The sequence below is a fragment of the Saimiri boliviensis genome, chromosome 10 (assembly GCF_048565385.1).
Source record: "Saimiri boliviensis isolate mSaiBol1 chromosome 10, mSaiBol1.pri, whole genome shotgun sequence".
Classification (NCBI taxonomy): Eukaryota; Metazoa; Chordata; class Mammalia; order Primates; family Cebidae; genus Saimiri; species Saimiri boliviensis.
The window spans coordinates 24498516-24517485 of record NC_133458.1 but is presented as its reverse complement, the minus strand read 5'-3'; the positions used below and the strand labels follow the sequence as shown (position 1 = coordinate 24517485).

The 18970-nt window shown below is 38.0% G+C and overlaps 1 protein-coding gene across 2 annotated transcripts in view; it reads right to left on the bottom strand.

The window, feature by feature from the left end:
- The window catches only part of CHCHD3 (coiled-coil-helix-coiled-coil-helix domain containing 3), a 293060-nt gene that overhangs the window by 103679 nt on the left and 170411 nt on the right, over nucleotides 1-18970 (bottom strand). Inside the window, exon 5 of one of the 2 annotated variants that reach the window (XM_010342955.3) lies at nucleotides 544-558. The exons of the other annotated variant lie outside the window; for it this stretch is intronic. Within the exon in view, the coding sequence (XP_010341257.1) occupies nucleotides 544-558 (15 nt within the window). The remainder of the gene's footprint in view (nucleotides 1-543; nucleotides 559-18970) is intronic. 2 annotated transcript variants of the gene reach the window in all.

Sequence of the window (18970 nt, the reverse complement as noted above, 5' to 3'; positions counted from 1 at the left end):
CCACCGAACCCAGCCGAAAGTGCATTTCTTAAACTAATGTTGGTATCTTGAATATTATGTTTAATTGGCCTTTGTCTTTAAGAAAAGGGACTTTCCTATATCACTCTCAGTTCGATTTTGTTTTCAACATATTTTTTGTTTAATGAAGGCTGAATATATGTCTGACTACAACTTATAAGTGTATATATGTATATATATGTATATGTGTATATATGTATATATATGTATATGCATATGCCTATATATAATTAACAAAGTACATATATTACTTTTAATATATATAAAGAGTGTGTGTATACATACATGTATATACATATGTGTACATATATATATCTTTTTAAAAATCGTATGCATCCAAGCATCCATTAACAAGTATATATTTAGGCAGTCCCATCCTTGTGTTATTTCACCAAAATTCTTTTGCATAAGTGATTAAGCATTGCTTGTCTAAGATATCAAAGTACTTGTCTATTCAACTATCTGCTTAGTTTAGGTGAAGTACAAACTACTTGCCCATTTACAGGTTATTATTTTGCTACTTACTTTGTCTTCAATATCCTGCAGCATGTTAAAAATAAACAAACAGTTATTTAACAATATGAGTACTGTTTTTTCCTAATTTCACACAAAAAAATCTGATGGATAATATTTAAAATGCAAGCCAAAGAAGGGAATGAGGAAGAAAATAAAAACAAAATGCTTAACTTGGGACACATTTAAATGTCACTATGCTGTTACAGTTTCAATAGAACATTTCAATGAAAAGTACATGCTGCTTGAAAGCCTATGAATAAATTTTAAAAATACAATGTGAAGATTAGATTAAAATACATCCATATACAAGTATATAATCTATAGCTCCTTGGTATAACACAGTAAAAATTTTATTAGACTGTTAGGAATATGAAACAAAAAGTAAATGAATTTCAAAGGTAATATACATGACTACATACTCTAAAGAGAAAAGACCTCTCTAAATTCAACATAAAAACCCAAAATATAAATAAAGAAAATGGAAGAGAATGGACCCATAAGAAACTCCATAAAACAAAAGCCTTACAAAATCAAAGGAATAAGCAAGTAACAAAAAGAGGAAAAGAAATTTCAACATGTAACTGAAAGTTCATCTTACTAACACATAGAGAATTGAAAAACTAAGCCTCATCCCTCACTCCTCATCCCACCAAAAAAAAAAAAAAAAAAAGAAATATACACAAATAATATAAACTAGAAATTTACACAGAAAAAATACAAATAACAAACACATGAAAAAAAATCCAACCCCACAGCAAATCAGATAATACAAAGTAAGGTAAAATGGTTTTCATTATTCATCCATCAAATTAACAAAAATGTAAAATAAAAATACTCAATATTGGCAAGGATATAAGAAAACAGGTTCTCCTATACACTGCTGGTCAGAGTATAAATTGGTACACCCATTGTATAAATCAATCGGATAAAATTAACAAGTCTTTAAAATGTACATACACCCTGAGATCTAAAAACACTATTTACAGTACTTTTCTTAAGTACAATATGCAAAGGTGTTCATTATAGGGTTGTTTAGACTTCATTACACGGTTGTTTAGAACTGCAGAGAAACAAAAACAACCAATCCAATGGCTAAATGAAATATGGACTCAAAGTATACCATGTAAAATAAAAAAAAAACTATATAAACCCAAGGGCAATATGACCTCGTTTTTGTAGAAGAATATTCTACAAAATGTCAACAGAGGTTACAGCAGAATGGTAGACCTATGGGCAGTTTCTATTTTCTTGTTTTTGCTTCTTTATATGTTCAAAATTAAAAACAAACATACTTTATAGTCAAGGTGCAAAAGGAAGAAATTTTTTAAGGTGAGGAAATAAATGTTTCTTGATTGTGATGGTGATTATACAATTATATGCATTTGTCAAAACTCACAGAACTGTATACCAGAAAGAATGAATTTAACTACATAAATTTTTTAAATGAGTATAAATTAAGCATATTAAAATTTATAATAATAACAACTATAAATGTGTGAATGTGTGTATAAATCATTACTATCATTAATCTTCCTATGTGACCAATTTCACTTCTAGGCATTCAATCCTAGCAAATATTAAAAAATAAGATAATTTATATCTAAGAAAATGCAACCAGTATTACTTGAAGCAATAACTAAGAGTGAACAATAGAGGTTTGGGTAAATAAGATATAATCTGACAACAGGATATTGATTATAAAGATTTTGATACAGCCATATAATCAAACAGTAAGCGTTCTTGAAAGCTGATATTTTAATAGAAAATTTTTAAAAATTCAAAATGTTAGGCAAAAAAACCCCACAATTCATGAAGTAGCATGTGCCCTAAGTTCCTGATTTTGTATGAGAAATGGGGGAGGGAGGAGCAGAAGGGAGGGACAGAGGACGCTGAGTGCTTGCTTACATTGACAGGGAAAAAAGTATAAAGTATGGTATGACTTATAGTAGTTATGATCTATGTAGTGGATATATTTTTTATTTGGACTGTTTTTTATGTCCTATAATGAAGTTATTACCTCTGTAATCACAAAAAAATCTTTTAAACATCAATATTACATATGGTTACACTTGATTATGAGATGGAAATGTAGCGTGGTAGGGCATTTATAATTATATTAACAATTCAAAAAAGTTGTTTTAACAACTTTAACAGTTATATATAACATGGAAATTCTATTACTTACTAAATCCTGAATGTATCAGCACCTGGTTTTCTCTCCCATTCAATGTATGTCATTATCCACCATGGCTATTAAAACACTCTTACTAAATAATGTTCCTTTTGTTCACACAGTGAGATTTTTTAAAATGCAAAGAAATGGTAACGGATATTCCATTATCACTATTTAGAAAACACGAAGAGAATTCAACACTTCAGCCTACTGAGAACACTACATACATCAACAAACTTAATTTTGAAGAGCTGATTACAACCTAAATAACGGATGTACAGAAATAAGCTCACTCGCTTTTCTAAGATATGATCCTTGAATAATTTTAAAACATGTCCAAAGCTAAGATATGTACACTAAAGACCAAAGAGGGGGATATTTCCTAAGACCCAACAACAGCAAATTATAGGCCAGCAGCACACATCTTTCCCTGGACTGCAAACAGAATCAATAGTTTGAGATCCACTGGGAAGAATAACAAAGTAAGAAACATGGCCACAACACTTTAATAGCACATTGCTTTGAAACAGTTAATATGATGCTAGGAGGAAAAGTCACACGATATGAATCCTGAAACTTAAATAAGCCTAGAATACATTAACTAAGCTAATAGCTGCTGAGGATGGAGAGTCACATTCAACTTTTAAAAAGTAGTTAACCTACTGCAAGAAAATAAAACTCTATAGAGCTCCCTAACACAGAATCACTGTAAATGAACAAATAAAAACAAAGAGGATTACAACATTATTTATTGATATAGAATCATATCTTGGGAAAAAATAATATAAAACATTTTTCCCTATTTGCTATTCCTAGAAGAAATATGTATTGAGAAGTTTTCAGATCTTGCCAGATTTTGGAGAACATGACTAGGCTGGAAAATGTGACACAATGTACTTAAGTGGATCATTATGGAAAACTAGAAGATCTCATAATGCAAGAAAAACAAAGAAAATATGGAAATCAAGTTCAAGGAGCCCAACACAAACATTTTGAAATCTTAACTTTGGTGTTGATAGCTAGATTAAAAGTGAAGTACATATGTTTACTTCCTTAAAGACTTGTCTCTTTTCAGAATGGGCTTGAAGGTGCTCCATGACAAAGGATATAATAAAGTTCATACAAGAGAAAACTGCGATTATGAATATAGCATCCTGCGCTTTTAGGAACTTTACCTTCCCATGAATAATCCTGGGAAAATCCTTATAGCACAACCTTTTCGACATTACTACGCCCTGTTAGCCTTGGTTGCTCCGGGGGACTCAGGTGTGGCACCAAGTGCATGGCATTGGGAACTCGATGACATCACAATCACTTAGCACAGATAATGTACTGTTACTTTGTATGTCAAGTACAAGGCATGTTAACGCAAGATTCTGTGCTTTGGGAAAGCTTGTATATTTTAAATGGCAACGTTCCTTGAAATGTCAGTATTCAATTTTTAATAGCTCAGGGTAAAAAACAAAGCAGGTACCTACTTCAACTTTCCATGAGATAACACTATGAAGCCAGAGATTACTAGGATTTAGAAAAGGCAACAACTCTCTAACAACATAAACAGGACATCCCAGTAACTATATATCCATTTATTCTAAATCTTCTAACAGTCTGAACCATACATATAGAGAACTGAGAAAGATTAATCTTTCACAATGATATGGATAATCTATGGTAGGCAAAATCTATTTTACAATTCACACAGGCAGATGAGCAAAAAGGAGTAGGAAAAAGAGCCTTATTTCTTGACAATACTTACATATGAGGTGCAATATATACGAAACTAATAAAATTATATGCTGACATAAAACAAAGGAAAAGAACTGGAATATCAAAGGAGGCTGAACCATAAACTTGTAAGGTAATATGGCATTTAGAAGCTATGAAACATGATCACTGTGCATATCAATTAGCCATAACAGAATAATTAAAGTAGCCATGTATTCAATTAATTGAATTCTGGACTTTCGTTAGGAGAAATTACCTAGGGTTCACTGAGCTTTTACTAAGTGGCATTAATAAACAAAGAATTATACTTCTAGCACTGTATTCCAAACCATCCTAGAGGGTGACCTTCAGTAGGGTAACTCATCTAAGTGAACTTAAATGATGCCCAACCTATTATCATACTTTTCAATGACCATTTAGAGGCATAGCATCAGCTTTAAGCGGACCCCAGCTTGAAATGTTTAACTGCACTGATGTCCACTAACGCTCTAACACCTAATACAAGTTGAACATAGACCAGAGAGATGAAAGACAAAAGCCCATTCTTCCAATTGACTTCTTTAACTCAAGTCCGGAACTCAAACCCAAGCACCCAGGATTATATCAAGGCAATTGGTTTTTGTTTGTTCGGTCTTCCCCTTCTCAGAGTTTCAAGATCCCTGATTGACATTTTAAGCTTTTTTATACTAATAACATAGTAAAAACAGCCAAATGATTATGTCCTTTGCCACTTTGGGGTATGACATGGTTTAGCTCTGTGTCCCCACCCAAATCTTATCTTGAACTATAATCCCCATAATCCCTGCATGTTGAGGGATGGACCAGATGGAAGGTGACTGGATCACGCAGGAGGTTTCCCCCTGCTATTCTCATGATAATGATTGAGCGCTCACAAGACCTGATAGTTTTATAAGTGTTTGACAGTTCCTCCTTCACAGGCTTTTCATTCTCCAGCTGCCTTGTAAAGAAGGTGCCTGCTTTCCCTTCTATTTCCACGACTGTACGTTTCCTGAGGTCTTCCCACAAGCGCAATTGTGAGTCAATTAAATATCTTTCCTTTATAAATTACCTGTTCTCAGGTGGCATCCTTACAGCAGTGTGAAAACAAACAACATAGTTAACTGGTACCAAGGTAGCAGGGAACTGCTATAAAGATACAGAAAATGTGAAAACAAGTTTGGAACTGGGTAACAGACAGATGTTGGAACAATTTGGGGAGCTCAGAAGAAGACAAGAAGATGTGGGAAAGTTTGGAACTTCTGAGAGACTTGTTGAACGGTTTTGACCAAAATGCTGAAAGGATATGGACAATGAAGTCCAGGCTGAGGTGGTCTCAGATAGTGATGAGGAACTTACTGGGAACTGGAGCAAAGGTGACACTTCCTATGCTTTAGCAAAGAGACTGGTGGCATTTTGGCCCTGCCCTAGAGAACTGTGAAACTTTGAACTTGAGAGAAACGATGTCGAATTGGAACTTATGTTTAAAAGGAAAGTGGGGAATAAAAGATTGGAAAATTGCAGCCTGACTGTGTGGTAGAAAAGAAGTACCTATTTTCTCGGGAGAAATTCAAACCAGCGGCAAAGATTTGTGTAAGTAACAAGGAGCTAAATGTTAATCACCAAGACAATAAGGAAAATGTCTCCAGGAGATGTCAGAGACCTTCATGGCAGTCCCTCCCATCACAGGCCCAGAGGCCTGGGAGAGAAAAATGGTTGCCTGGACCAGACACAGGGCCTTGCTACTATGTACAGCCTTGGGACTTGGCACCCTGAGTCTCAGCAACTCCAGCTCTAGCCATGGCTACAAGGGGCCAGAGTAGAGCTCAGGCCACTGCTTCAGAGGGTGCAAGCCCCAAGCCTTAGCAGCTTTCATGTGATGTTGGGTCCGCAAGTGCACAGAAGTCAAAAACTCAGGTTTGGGAATCTCCACCTACATTCCAGAGGATGTATGGAAAAGCCTGGGTATCTAAGCAGAAGTCTGCTGCATGGGCAGAGCCCTCATGGAGGAATGTGCAGTGCAGAAGGGAAATGTGTGGTTGGAGCCCCCACACAGAGTCCCCACTGGTGCACTGCCTAGTGAATCTGTGAGAAGAGGAACACTGTACTCCAGACCCCAGAATGATAGATCAGCTTGCACAGTGTACCTAGAAATGCTGCAGGCACTCAATGCCAGCCCATGAGAGCAGCATGTGGACAGTACCCTGCAAAACCACAGGGGCAAAGCTATCCAAGGCCATGAAAGCCCACCTCTTGCGTGAGGGTGACCTGGATATGAGACATGAAGTCAAAGGAGATTATTTTAGAGCTTTAAGGCTTCAGGAATGCCCTGCTGATATTCAGACTTGTCTGGGCCCTTTATTTTGGCCAATTTCTCCTATTTGGAATGAGAGTACTTACCCAATGTCTGCATCCCCACTATATCCTGAATGTAACTACCTTGCTTTTGACTTTACAGGCTCCTTCATAGAAGCGATTCGCCTTGTCTCAAATTAGACTCTGGATTTAGACTTTTGGGTTAATGCTAGAATGAGTTAAGACTCTGGGGGACTGTGAGGAAGGCATGATTAATTTTGAAATGTAAAAAGAACCTTAGATTTGGCAGAGGTAGGGGTGGAATAATATGGTTTGGCTCTGTATCCCTACCCAAATTTCATCTCAAACTGTAATATCTATAATCCCCACATGTTGAGGGACAGACCTGGTGGGAAGTGATTGGATCATGGCAGTGGTTTCTCCCTGCAGTTCTGGTGATCATGAGTTTTATAAGTGTCTGAAAGCTCCTCTTTCACAGGCTCTTTCTCATTCCAGCCACCTTGTGAAAAAGGTGCTTAGTTCCCCTTGGCCTTCTGCCATGATTGTAAGATTCCTGAGGCCTCCTCAGACATGTGAAACTGTGAGTCAATTAAACCTCTTTTCTTTATAAACTACCCAGTCTCAAGTACTTCTTCATAGCAGTGTGAAAATGGACTAATACAAAGGTGTATCTGTTATTCTCTTAAATAAGAATGCAGAGTCAAAAATGAATGATTTTTGAAATTAAAAAGTAAAGCCAATAAAGAGAGGACGTTGTTGGAGTACATAGATTTTGAATACAAAGTGATCTGGTGGTGTTTTGCTTTAAATTTTCCCAGAAGTTCTGTCATAACTTTTATGTACAGCATAGTACTTAGCAAAAGGAGCAAAATGCAGTGCTGGATGAAATCAGAACCAATTTTATAAACTTTCTTCTACAGCTTGGGAGAGAGGGGACAATTGTAAACTATACATTTAGTCCTTTAGTTTTCTGGTTTTATTTCATAAATTGAAATTTGTTAGCACTATGACACAGTAAGAAACTCAGTGAGGAGAAAGAAGACTTAGGTGCCATGTCAACTCTGTGGAATCACCACATCACCATGCACTGACCTAGCCCAGCACCCATGTTCCAAAACCACTCTTGGTCACTACTCCCAGAGTCTTTGCCAAGTCACACGCTTGCACTTCTCCTACTTTTGCGTCTAATAAAACCTTTCAATATGTTTCCTATGGCACTTGTTTTTTACTTTACCCTGTATTATTCATGCTTACTTACCCACTGCTCCTTTCCTTAATTATAAACTCTCTGAGACAAGAGAAGGGCTTTCCTTCCCTCTGTCTGTATCTTTGGTTTAATCTACATCTGTACTTTCCACAAGGAAACACTCAGTATGTGGTGGCTGAATCAAATGAACTGCACTGAGGGCAAGAGTTTGTATAAAGTAAGTAGGTACAGCTTCTAGGAAGGAAATATGTCCTAATGTCCAGGATTTATTTCAAAATACCACATGGTATACAGTGTGATTTTATGTGTACATTATTATGTAAGCTATGAATTAGGTAATGCCAGTATGTTACTCAGGAATGCACAATCCAAGAGCAATCAGCAAGTATTCTTATTAGACGTTCGGAAAGTAGAGGAGACTACTAGAAGGGCTTCAGTCATCTGTGTCTTAATCAACAGTGATGTTTTGCTAATTAGCAAAATGACTGCTGGAAATGGGATTTTATTGGTGAAAATGGTCCATTAACTAGCATGACAAATGTTAGATATGAGTTCTTATTAGTAAAATGAAAGCTATCACAAAGATACCACAATTAGCTGCCACAGTCTAAAGACACTCTCTATCTGCTGCATGAACTTGGTAAAGAAATCCAATGAGGCCTCTAGCTTTTACTGTAGGGTTGGTGCCTCAAAACTGATCCCTATAAAGCTCTGTAACCAGCCATGTGTTCAAGACAGAGATTCTCATCGTTGGCATTATCAACAATTTGGACCAGATAATTCTTTGTATGGAGACAGGTCTTATGTACTGTAGAAAGGTTAGTAGCACTCATGGCCTCTAACCCATACAGCTCAGCAGTACCACCCCCTACTCTGAGCTGTGACAAGGAAAATGTCTCCAGACATTGCCAAATGTTGCCTAGGAGGCAAAATCACTTCTGCGGAGAAACACAGGTTTAAGAGGTGATATGGTTTGGCTGTGTCCCCACCCATCTTGAATTGTAGCTCCCATAATTCTCAAAAGTCATGGGAGGTATCTGATGGAAAGTAACTAAATCACAGGGGTGGAATTTTCCTGTGCTGTTTTCATCATAGTGAATAAGTCTCATGAAATCTGATGGTTTTATAAAGTGAAGTACCTCTGCACAACCTCTCTTTGCCCATCACCACATAAGATGTGACTTTGCTCTTCCTTCCTAACTAAATCACAGGGGTGGAATTTTCCTGTGCTGTTCTCATCATAGTGAATAAGTCTCATGAAATCTGATGATTTTATAAAGTGAAGTACCTCTGCACAAGCTCTCTTTGCCTGCCACCACGTAAGATGTGACTTTGCTCTTCCTTTGCCTTCCATCATGACTGTGAGGTTTCCCCAGCTACATGGAACTGTGAGTCCATTAAACCTCTTTTTCTTTATAAATCACCTGGTCTTGGGTTTGTCTTAATTAGCAGCGTTAAGAACAGACTACCACAAGAGGATTGTTGGTTGTCTGAAACCAAATATAAAAAGCCTCATCTGTCTCAGGTAGAACTTTCTTGCAAAGAAAATACTTAAAACAAGAGAAAACTGCAACTTCATTGAGTTTTACAAAACAGGTCATAGGAATCATCTTTTACCGGCTTTCTAATCAATTGTTATCAATAAAAATCTATATACTGCAGAATTGGGCTTGGGATTATCATCTGGTGGTAGCGTTGTGTTATCATCCAGTGGTTGTGTTGTGTTATCATCCAGTGGTAGTGGTGTGTAATCATCCAGTGGTAGTGATATGTGATCATCCAGTGGTAGTGTTGTGTTATCATCCAGGGGTAGTGTTGTGTTATCATCCAGTGGTAGTGGTGTGTTATCATCCAGTGGTCGTGGTGTGTTATCATTTGGTAGTAGTGTGTTATCATCTAGTGGTAGTGTTGTGTTATCATTCAGTGGTAGTAGTGTGTTATCATCTAGTGGTCATGTGTTATCATCTAGTGGTAGTGTTGTGTTATCATTTAGTGGTAGTAGTGTGTTATCATCTAGTGGTAGGGTTGAATTGCAAAAGCATAAGGTACAAAAGCAATGAAAGTGGCTCACATCTTTGTAATGTAACGAATCACTTCCCAATGAGAAAAATACAGAAAATATGTACAAAAGCATGTTCTTCAAAGCTTCTATCACTTATAAGACTTTGAATCCATTTAACTTATGTTCATATCAGGTGGAGCTGAGATTCCATTGACATGAACTGGTTCTGGTTGTTTAACATTTGTTCTGCTTGGGCAGTGACTATGCCATACCTGTTGTTAAATATTTTATATATAATTCCTGAGAACAAGACATATTGTGATTCCATTATAACTTACAAGTTTCACGTTACAAAGTAACATGACATTTCAACATGAAAGGTGCTGAAACATATCACTGCATCAGTTCAGTGACATATGTTCTGTGCTCTCCTCCCAACAACCATTTAAAACAAGAACACTCATCACAATCCCCAACCCATAAGAAACATTAAATAAATGCTGAATCAAAAATGAAATGAACTGCTGGGATTTCAGAGTTCTAACACAAGCAGTCTTATCTTCTCTAATGACCACGGCTTCAGCTACTACGTGTTTATGAAAGACACAATGAATATAAACAGCCAACAAGTCTAAAAGAAAAGACCATGTTGAATCAAATTCAGCCACTGAATATAAAACACAGCTCCAAAAAAGCTAAGTTCTATAAAATAAATTCAGGACTCTATGTCACAGCATCATTAGCAAGCTTAAAAGCTTTAAAGCTAAGAATTAGCACTGAAAGAGGAAAAAGCGGTAAAAAAAGAGGCCATATTCTCTAAAACTGTGTGATGATATGGACTTAGAGCAGGAAGGGGCTTTTACTATGAAAGTCAGCTCCAGCGCAAATTGGTGTTACCAGCTATTGAATGTTACCATCACTTGTAACAGTAGGGTGGTCTCAATGCTAAACCACAGCTGTTGTGAGTACAGAGTGGGAAGAAATATAAGCATTCTGAGTTACATAACTTAAGGTGCAATCATACTAAAATATCTCTATCTTCTTATTCCATATTGTGGGGAATAAAGCTTCCATTTCCAGGCACTTACATATAATTTTGTTTTACCATGGAGATTAAAAATCTCAGACGCACTCTGACACGGAGACGCTAGTTAAAGTGTACCATGTGCACCAAGGTAGTTGGTGTCAGTGGACTGACAAATAAATTGGACAACAATACGGAGACAATTACTGCATAACTTGTAAGTTTCTTTTCTTGTACTAACTTGTATTTGTTCAATTTAAATTTAGACTTAATGCTCACACTGTTGGGACCAACTGGCCACTCAACCTCTTTTCCTGCAATCTGTTTCACAATCAGAGCTGAAGAAAACATCCAGAGATCACTCAGTTCATTTCATAGGAAGTAAGCGAGGCTCCAAGCTCTTTGTCAGCTTAGGGAATTCTTGAAGGTCAGAAAGAGAATTGGTTCTGGGACTCCTGCCTCTTTGACAGCAGTGTACTTCCCATCGCTGTGACTTTATTTCTCCTCATGCCAGCTTGAAGAGAAGAACGTGAAAAATGACTAATCAAACTTAGCGATTTTCAGCCCTCCTCAACAGAAAGATTTGTTTTTAAAGATTTTCTGCAACAGCTACTGCACACTAGACTAAAAATATTTTCAAAACCACCTGTATGCTATGTCAGCTCAGGTTTTCTGGGATGCACGTGCTGGGACCAAAAGTTCAAGAGACTGATTATGGATGGGGACGTGTGTGGGAAGGGTGGCGGGGAGGAGCAGAAGAAAGCAGGAGAGCCTCAGATTGTGCAGATCCAACACCAGCAACAGGAGAGAAGGAAGGCAGATCACCCGCAGCTCTGAGAAAATCTGAGCCAGGCTGATGGGGAGCCCCAGAGCATGTGGTGGATCCCAACGGTGCAGCAACTTTGATGCTCTCAGATGACTGTGCCACACCCTTTGAAGCAGGTTCTCTTAAAGACAGGGCTAAAGGGCACGCTCCTATGGCTGCCACATAATCAGATTTGTTAATTAACACAAAACAAAATGATGACAACAAACATCGACTTCCACTTCAAACAGAATATAAACCAGCAGAGAATGAGGTTTACATGTGTTTGTATATAGCGGTTCCCTTTAGAATTGCTTCACTTATGCAGGCCAGGCTGAGTAAATCCAATTGAACTTATGGAATACTATTTGATCCGTAAGTTCTATCAAGTAGAAAAAGCAACTAAATAGACATCAGACAATTAAAGCTTTTATTCCATCTTGGCTGCTAGCTCATGGTCTACAGCAAATCACCTAATCTTTCTGGATCTATCTCTTATTTGTACAATTCAGAGGATAGCCTAAATAATATCTAAGACCCCTCTAACATTCACATTTCATGCATTACATTTACCACAACATTTCTTCTGCTATTCATTTTGAATCTACTAAGTAGCTAGGCCAGAGGAAATTCAATAAATGCGTATGTTCTGCTGCCAAACTGCTAGGATGCTAGAGGCACACATTAAACATTTGGAAATAACCATGTGTATGTGACACCTGGTTGCCAGGGGCAGACACTGTGTGGCAGCAGCAATGTTCCTTCTCTGCCTGACTTGGCACCGGCAGTGGGTTTGCAACCACCAGAACAGGGCCTCAGCAATATTTGCTGGGCTGCCTTCTGAACCTCATACCACTTGCAAACTCAAATAGGTAAGATTGGGGCTAGAAGGGGCCACTTTTCTAAAACAACCTCAACTCACTGCGGCTAACCAAATCACACTCATTCTTATCTTCTATGTAAAAATGAGCAACGCCAGAAAACCATCAGGCATGTTCATCCTGTTTATGTTTCTTTACAGAGGCTGGTACAATTTCGTCGTCTGTACATTTAACTCATGCAAACTCAACTGCCCAGGGTGAAGGAGGGAGAGAGAATAATTTAAGTAGTACTCAGGGCTCCATTTAACTCCACAAGAAAGCCTGAAATGAGAGACGTACATCAGCTCTCCTCTCAATTTGTCTCATCTCCCACAAGCCCTTGCAGAGTAAGCATCTCTTCCCAGTGAATGGAACTCTAGTGGTTGAACTTACGCAGGTTTCATTCACAAACCTTTAAATGAAAGCCAGCACTTTCATGTAGTGCTCAACGAAAGAAAACTACTGACATAGAATGGGGAAAAAAAAAAAAAAACTAGCAAAGCTGGCTCCTAAGAATAATTTTGAGCAAAAGAAATGGTTACCTTATATGCTGATTTTAAAACTTAATCCTTAAGTAAGATGCAACTCTACTATATTCTAAGAAAAACAGAATTTGGAGGCTGGGCACGGTGGCTTATGCCTGTAATCCCTGCACTTTGGGAGGCTTAGGCGGGCAAATCACGAGGTCAGGAGTTTGAGGTCTGCCTGGCCAACATGGTAAAACCCTGTCTCTACTAAAAACACACAAATTAGCTGGGTGTGGTGGTAGGCACCTGTAGTCCCAGCTTCTTGGGAGGCTGAGGCAGGAGAATTGCTCAAACCTGGGAAGCAGAGGATGCAGTGAGCCAAGATGGTGCCACTGCACTCCAGCCTGGGTGACAGAACAAGATGTCCTCTCAAAACAAAAACAGGAGAAAAAAGAAAAACAGGAGTTGGAAAAGCATGTAAAGGATAAAAATTATTTTCTAAGGAAATCTTCCACAATGGCCACTGGCAATGAAAGCACCACAGAGCACTCAGCCCTATACAACATCATGGTTTTCCCCAAACCCAGTAGTGAGAGGTTTCTTGAAAACCTCCAGCCTCTGTATAAAGCCTCCAGCTTACCTAACCAAGGAAAAGAAGTTAAGAGATAAGACTGTGGGAATAACAAATGATAACCTGAGGCCTAAACAGAGCAAGAAGGGAAAGAAGTCTTAGAAGGGAGCAATGGAAAGAAGGGAATGCACTCAAAAGCACAAGTCACCCGAATAGAAAGCAACAGCCAACACAATATTGGATGCAAATCAGCCACCTCCGTGCTGGGATCGAGGTGATCCAAGAGAGACACATCATCATCTGCCCATTCTAGAACCCACTCGGAGCCAAAGGCAAAGGCCACAGGAGGGAGACAGGTGGTTCTCTTGTCTGACTCAGTCCTCAAGCCTGGCTGGTTTAGACTTAGCTTTGTTCACATCCCTATTTGTGAACAATACTCTTGTGTGGAAAGACCAGAATGAAGCAAAGAGCTCCACAATTGCAAGTTCAAGAAACTCTTGGCATACCAGAGTTTTGCTGTCAAGAAACTCAAGAAGAGACATGATCAGCATGTCAACTTACAATTTTTAACATCGTTTGTCACCTTGAAAGAACTACATAATCACGTAGAAAGTCTCAGTGCTTTCTAAATGATAATGTAGTTACAGGTCTTTCAAGGTGAAGTATCATCTCCCAGTATCTTCAGGGGACTGGTTCCACAACTCCCCAAGACCAAAATCCACAAATGCTCAAGTCCCTGATATAAAATGGCATAGTATTTGCATGTAAACCATGTACCTCCTCCCATACATGTTAAATCATCTCTAAATTACTTATAATACCTAATACAAAGTAAATGCTATGTAAGTAACTGTTATCCTGTATTGATCTTTTATTTGTATTATTTTTAGTTGTTATATTGGGTTTTTTTTTCTGAATATTTTCGATCCTTGGTTGGTTGAATCTGCAGATGCAGAACCCGTAGACACGAAGGACCAACTGTACCAACTGTAGTACAGTTTCTGCATGAGCCTTTTTTTTTTTTTTTTTTTTTTTTAGCTTACAGTTAAGGAAACAAGTTGCAGACAAGAGACTTGTCTGAAATCCACAAGCTTAAAGAGCTGTCTCACGAACACAGAATTTCTGACTCTTCCCAGGACAGCTCACCAGGCAGAGCCATCTCTAGGTTCAAACCCAACAACAAAAGGCAACCTCAAAATTCTGATTTGGTCTTGCCTTCTGGGAAGTCAGAATATTACTAACTACCTGGCATGGGTATCCTACCTGCTTTATGACTATAGTTATTGTTTTAATCACACATTGCCTTTCTGGCTTAAAAATCATCTGACTGTGGGTAGGATTTTCATTAATCGTCATTTGATCAGATGCTAGAAAGCTCTTCGCAACTGTTCAAACTGAAGAACTAAGTGATCAAATTCCAGACCAGAGGAAAGTGATTCCCACCCTTAAGCCTTTTAAACTACATGTGACTATATAGCATGTAAAACGATCTTAATGACAAACCATGAATGACATCTAATGCCATATTTCTCAGCTATCAAAAATACTCAGACAAAGGACAAGCATGGTGGCTCAGGCCTGTAATCCCAGCACTTTGGGAGGCCAAGGTGGGGGATCATTTGAGGTCAGGAGTCCAAGACTAGCCTGGACAACATGAGGCCTCATCTCTACAAAAGATTAAAAAAAAATTATATATATCTCAGCCGGCCATGGTGGCATGTGCCTATAGTGCCAGCGACTTAAGAGGCTGAGGTAGGAGGATCACTTGAGCCCAGGAGGTCAAGACTGCAGTGAGCTATTATCATGCCAGTGTACTCCAGTCTGGGCGTCACAGCAAGACCTTGGGTCCAGGAAAAAACCCAAAACTTCTTTTTTTTTTTTTTTTAAAGAATCATACATATTTAAGGTGGAGGCAGAAATATATCCTAGATACCAAGGCCTGTGGAAGTTAAAGACACTTTTAGGATCATAAAGCTAACTAGTCATGAGTTAAGAATAGAATGCAGATTATTCTGACTCGCATTTTAAAGTTGGCATACTAAACAATACCTCAATATTCTTAAAAACTTACCTGTAAATAAGAATTCAAAAATAAAAATCCTCAATATGTTAATTCCAAACATAACATCACCAACCACCCCAGCCCTGCCACCACATACACACAGATAAAACATGCATGAACCATCCATTTGCATGGACTGATCATCTGCAGAGCTTCTAAGATGCAATTCCTTTCCAGAGGCATTGACCAATCAAGATGAGTACCGATGGCACTGCAGAGTGGACAAAGATACTGCCACAAATTAAGATAGATGCATGAAAATATATTCACCGAAAGTAACAAACATATATGTTAAGCATAAATATCCAAGACACATAATTCAATTAGTATGGTAAGAGAAATATTTCACTGAAAGCAGTGGCTTGATTCTTTAGACATTTACAATACTATGCAAAAAGAGTGGATATTAACTGCACTTGCCTCAAAAATTGTAACTCTGTGAGGTAAAGCATATGGTAATTAGCTGGATTTAACCATTCCGCAACGTGTGATATATACTTCAAAACATCACATTGTACACAATAAATACAATGTTACCTGTCGATTTAAGAAAATTTTTAATTAAAAAAATTTACAAGATTAGCCAGCTATCAATTTTTTTAAACTGTTAAATGGTTTGTGATCCTTGCCATTTGTCACTGTGCTCAAAATATTCTAGGCAACAGTAAGGAATTAGTGCTTTTTCTAACTGAACAAAAAAGACAGCCCGTTTGCTTTGAAAAATGGGTACCACCTGCTATTAATCTGAAACTGAAAACAAGCAGTATAATGACAGTTAGCAAGTTAACACCCCCTCCACTTCTTTCCTAAAGACGAGCAAGAGTGCCATTTCATAATCTTTTCAAAATTCTTTTCTAAAAAGTTCTAAGAAATAGATTTATATTTTACTACTAATAATGACATACGAGATTATTAAAACCAGAAACTGTGCCCCTGCAGTGTGGCACGCCTGGTTTAAGCGCTGAAGGAATTCCCTCTCAAACCCCCCTATCTTTTTCCTTTTTTCTTTTTGTCTGGTGTCAGATGAATACAGCAGTAATGATGACATGATCAAGGAAGAGCTGACAACCTGCTGGAATATTTGTTAAAAAAAAGACTGCCTAGCAGGTCTTTGCAACAAGCTATCTTTTGTCCTCCTGTAGCTTTCTGTCACCTGAGGTAGCCTGCATCCTCCAGAGATGAAATGCAACATAAAACTATTAATTGATCTACTGTCCAAATAGTTCCTGTAACACTTTGGAGAACTTTTGCAATTTGGTTGGTAGAATGGCTAGAATGGCCAGGCCACCAACTTACTCAGCTCTAAGCACAAAGCCTGATCTAAGCAGAATACACAATTCATGATCACCCATAAATGACTCTGGGGCATTCTGAATGTGTCTCTTCCTGCCAGAAGAAATAAACCATACCCTATATACATGCTAGCATGTTAAGTTAAATGCTAAAATAATTTACTCATCTGAAGAACAAAATAAACTTAATATGTCTATTCATTTATTCAATAAGCACTCAGTGAAAACCTATTTTGTACAAGACCCTCAGACGCTGAACTAGATGGGGCAGACTACAATAAATAACGTGCCTATTGCATCTCATTCAATGGCCATAAACCACAATCCTAAACACAGAGATATAAAACTACCGAGAATCCATTCCTGTCTAGAGATGCCACGTTTTCGGGAACTTATAAATTGGGGTAGAGGGCAGTGCACAGCTTGTAAACACAAGCGACCATAACAGAAGATAATATACGATAAGGACAGTAGATGCTGCCGGGAAAATGAAGGAGTGCATCAACTGGACTAGAACTTGAAAGCCAGATGAGTAGGATTTAGATGGGCAGAGATAGGGTCAAAGGCCATCACAAGAAAAGGGACAAGAAACAGAGACACAGAGGAGGGATGAGAGGAGGCCTCAGCAAGTCTATCAGTTGAAGAGGGAATTACAGTAAGAGGGCCAGAAAATCAGTGGGAACTAGTCTGTAGGAAGACTTAACTGGCTAAGAGGTCTGGACTTCATCCTGGGCCTCTAAAGGTTTTTGAGCACAATGAAAACAGTATTTTACGAAGATTAATCTTGGTATGTAGGATGGATTAGAAAGAGGGGAGAATGCCGCTGGGGAAACCATTAAAAGGCCTGTTGAAAGGATCCAAGTGTGAGATAACAGGACCTGCATGAGCTGAATGACAGCTATGTTTCCACCAGCACTTTCTGAATATCTTCTAAAGTAAAGGTATAAATTCTAGTGAGAGGGCAGTGAACTGCAGAACTGAAAAAAAAAAAACAAACCATGGTCAAAAACCCAGGGAAATGTGCAAGAATTAACACAATACATATCATGACTATGCCACAGAAAATCTCCAAAGAGACTAACCACTGAAACTATGCAATTTGAAGATAGGCCACAGATATATTTAAGAGATCAAACGCACTATTCTAACATAAAATTAATTAATTAAAAAGGAAAACATAATTAATGAAAGAGAAGGAAATTTGGGACATGTCATCATGAGGTGTTAGGAGTTGTTTACTTTAACCATGAGTCTCGGTCTCCGGTTCAGAATCTGGCGTTTAAGAGAATTATGCTGCCATTACACAGGAAAACGTAACTGGGAGTTTCCCTGTGTCCAACTTGACACAAGTACCAATGTCCTTCCATCAAAAATTCAAATTTGCTACAGTGTAACACCAAATTTTAAGTCCTTTATCCTAAATAAAATAAAAAATAAATATAGTCTCCAACCATAGAAAAATCATGGTGGCTCTAGATACAAATTTTTTAATGTCCTAACTTTACCATTTGTTCAGATATTCACTGAGATATTGTTTAGTATGCCATCTTGAAAACATGAGTCAAAGAAACCAGCACTTTCATCTTAAAAGTATCCTTTCACATCTGAGGCCCTTGGTTTCTAAAGCATGATCTAAAGGTTAAAACTCTATACTCTCCTCCAATAATCACACCATCCTTTCCAATAACTGGCTAGGATATCCAAGGAAGAAGGTCAGAAGCATAAGCCCTTGTAAGTACTGGGTCCAGGCCAGGCAGGCTCATTTAGGTCCCTGTGGACACTTGAAAAAAAATGGAAGACAGAGGCAAAGGGATAGATCCCTGACCTCAAGAGTCTGGGGAAAGCCACTTCTAAATACCAAAGATTTAGAATAGTTGTAAAGTAATAGTTGTATAGTACTTCAGAATGTTATAAATACTCATATTCATTGTATCA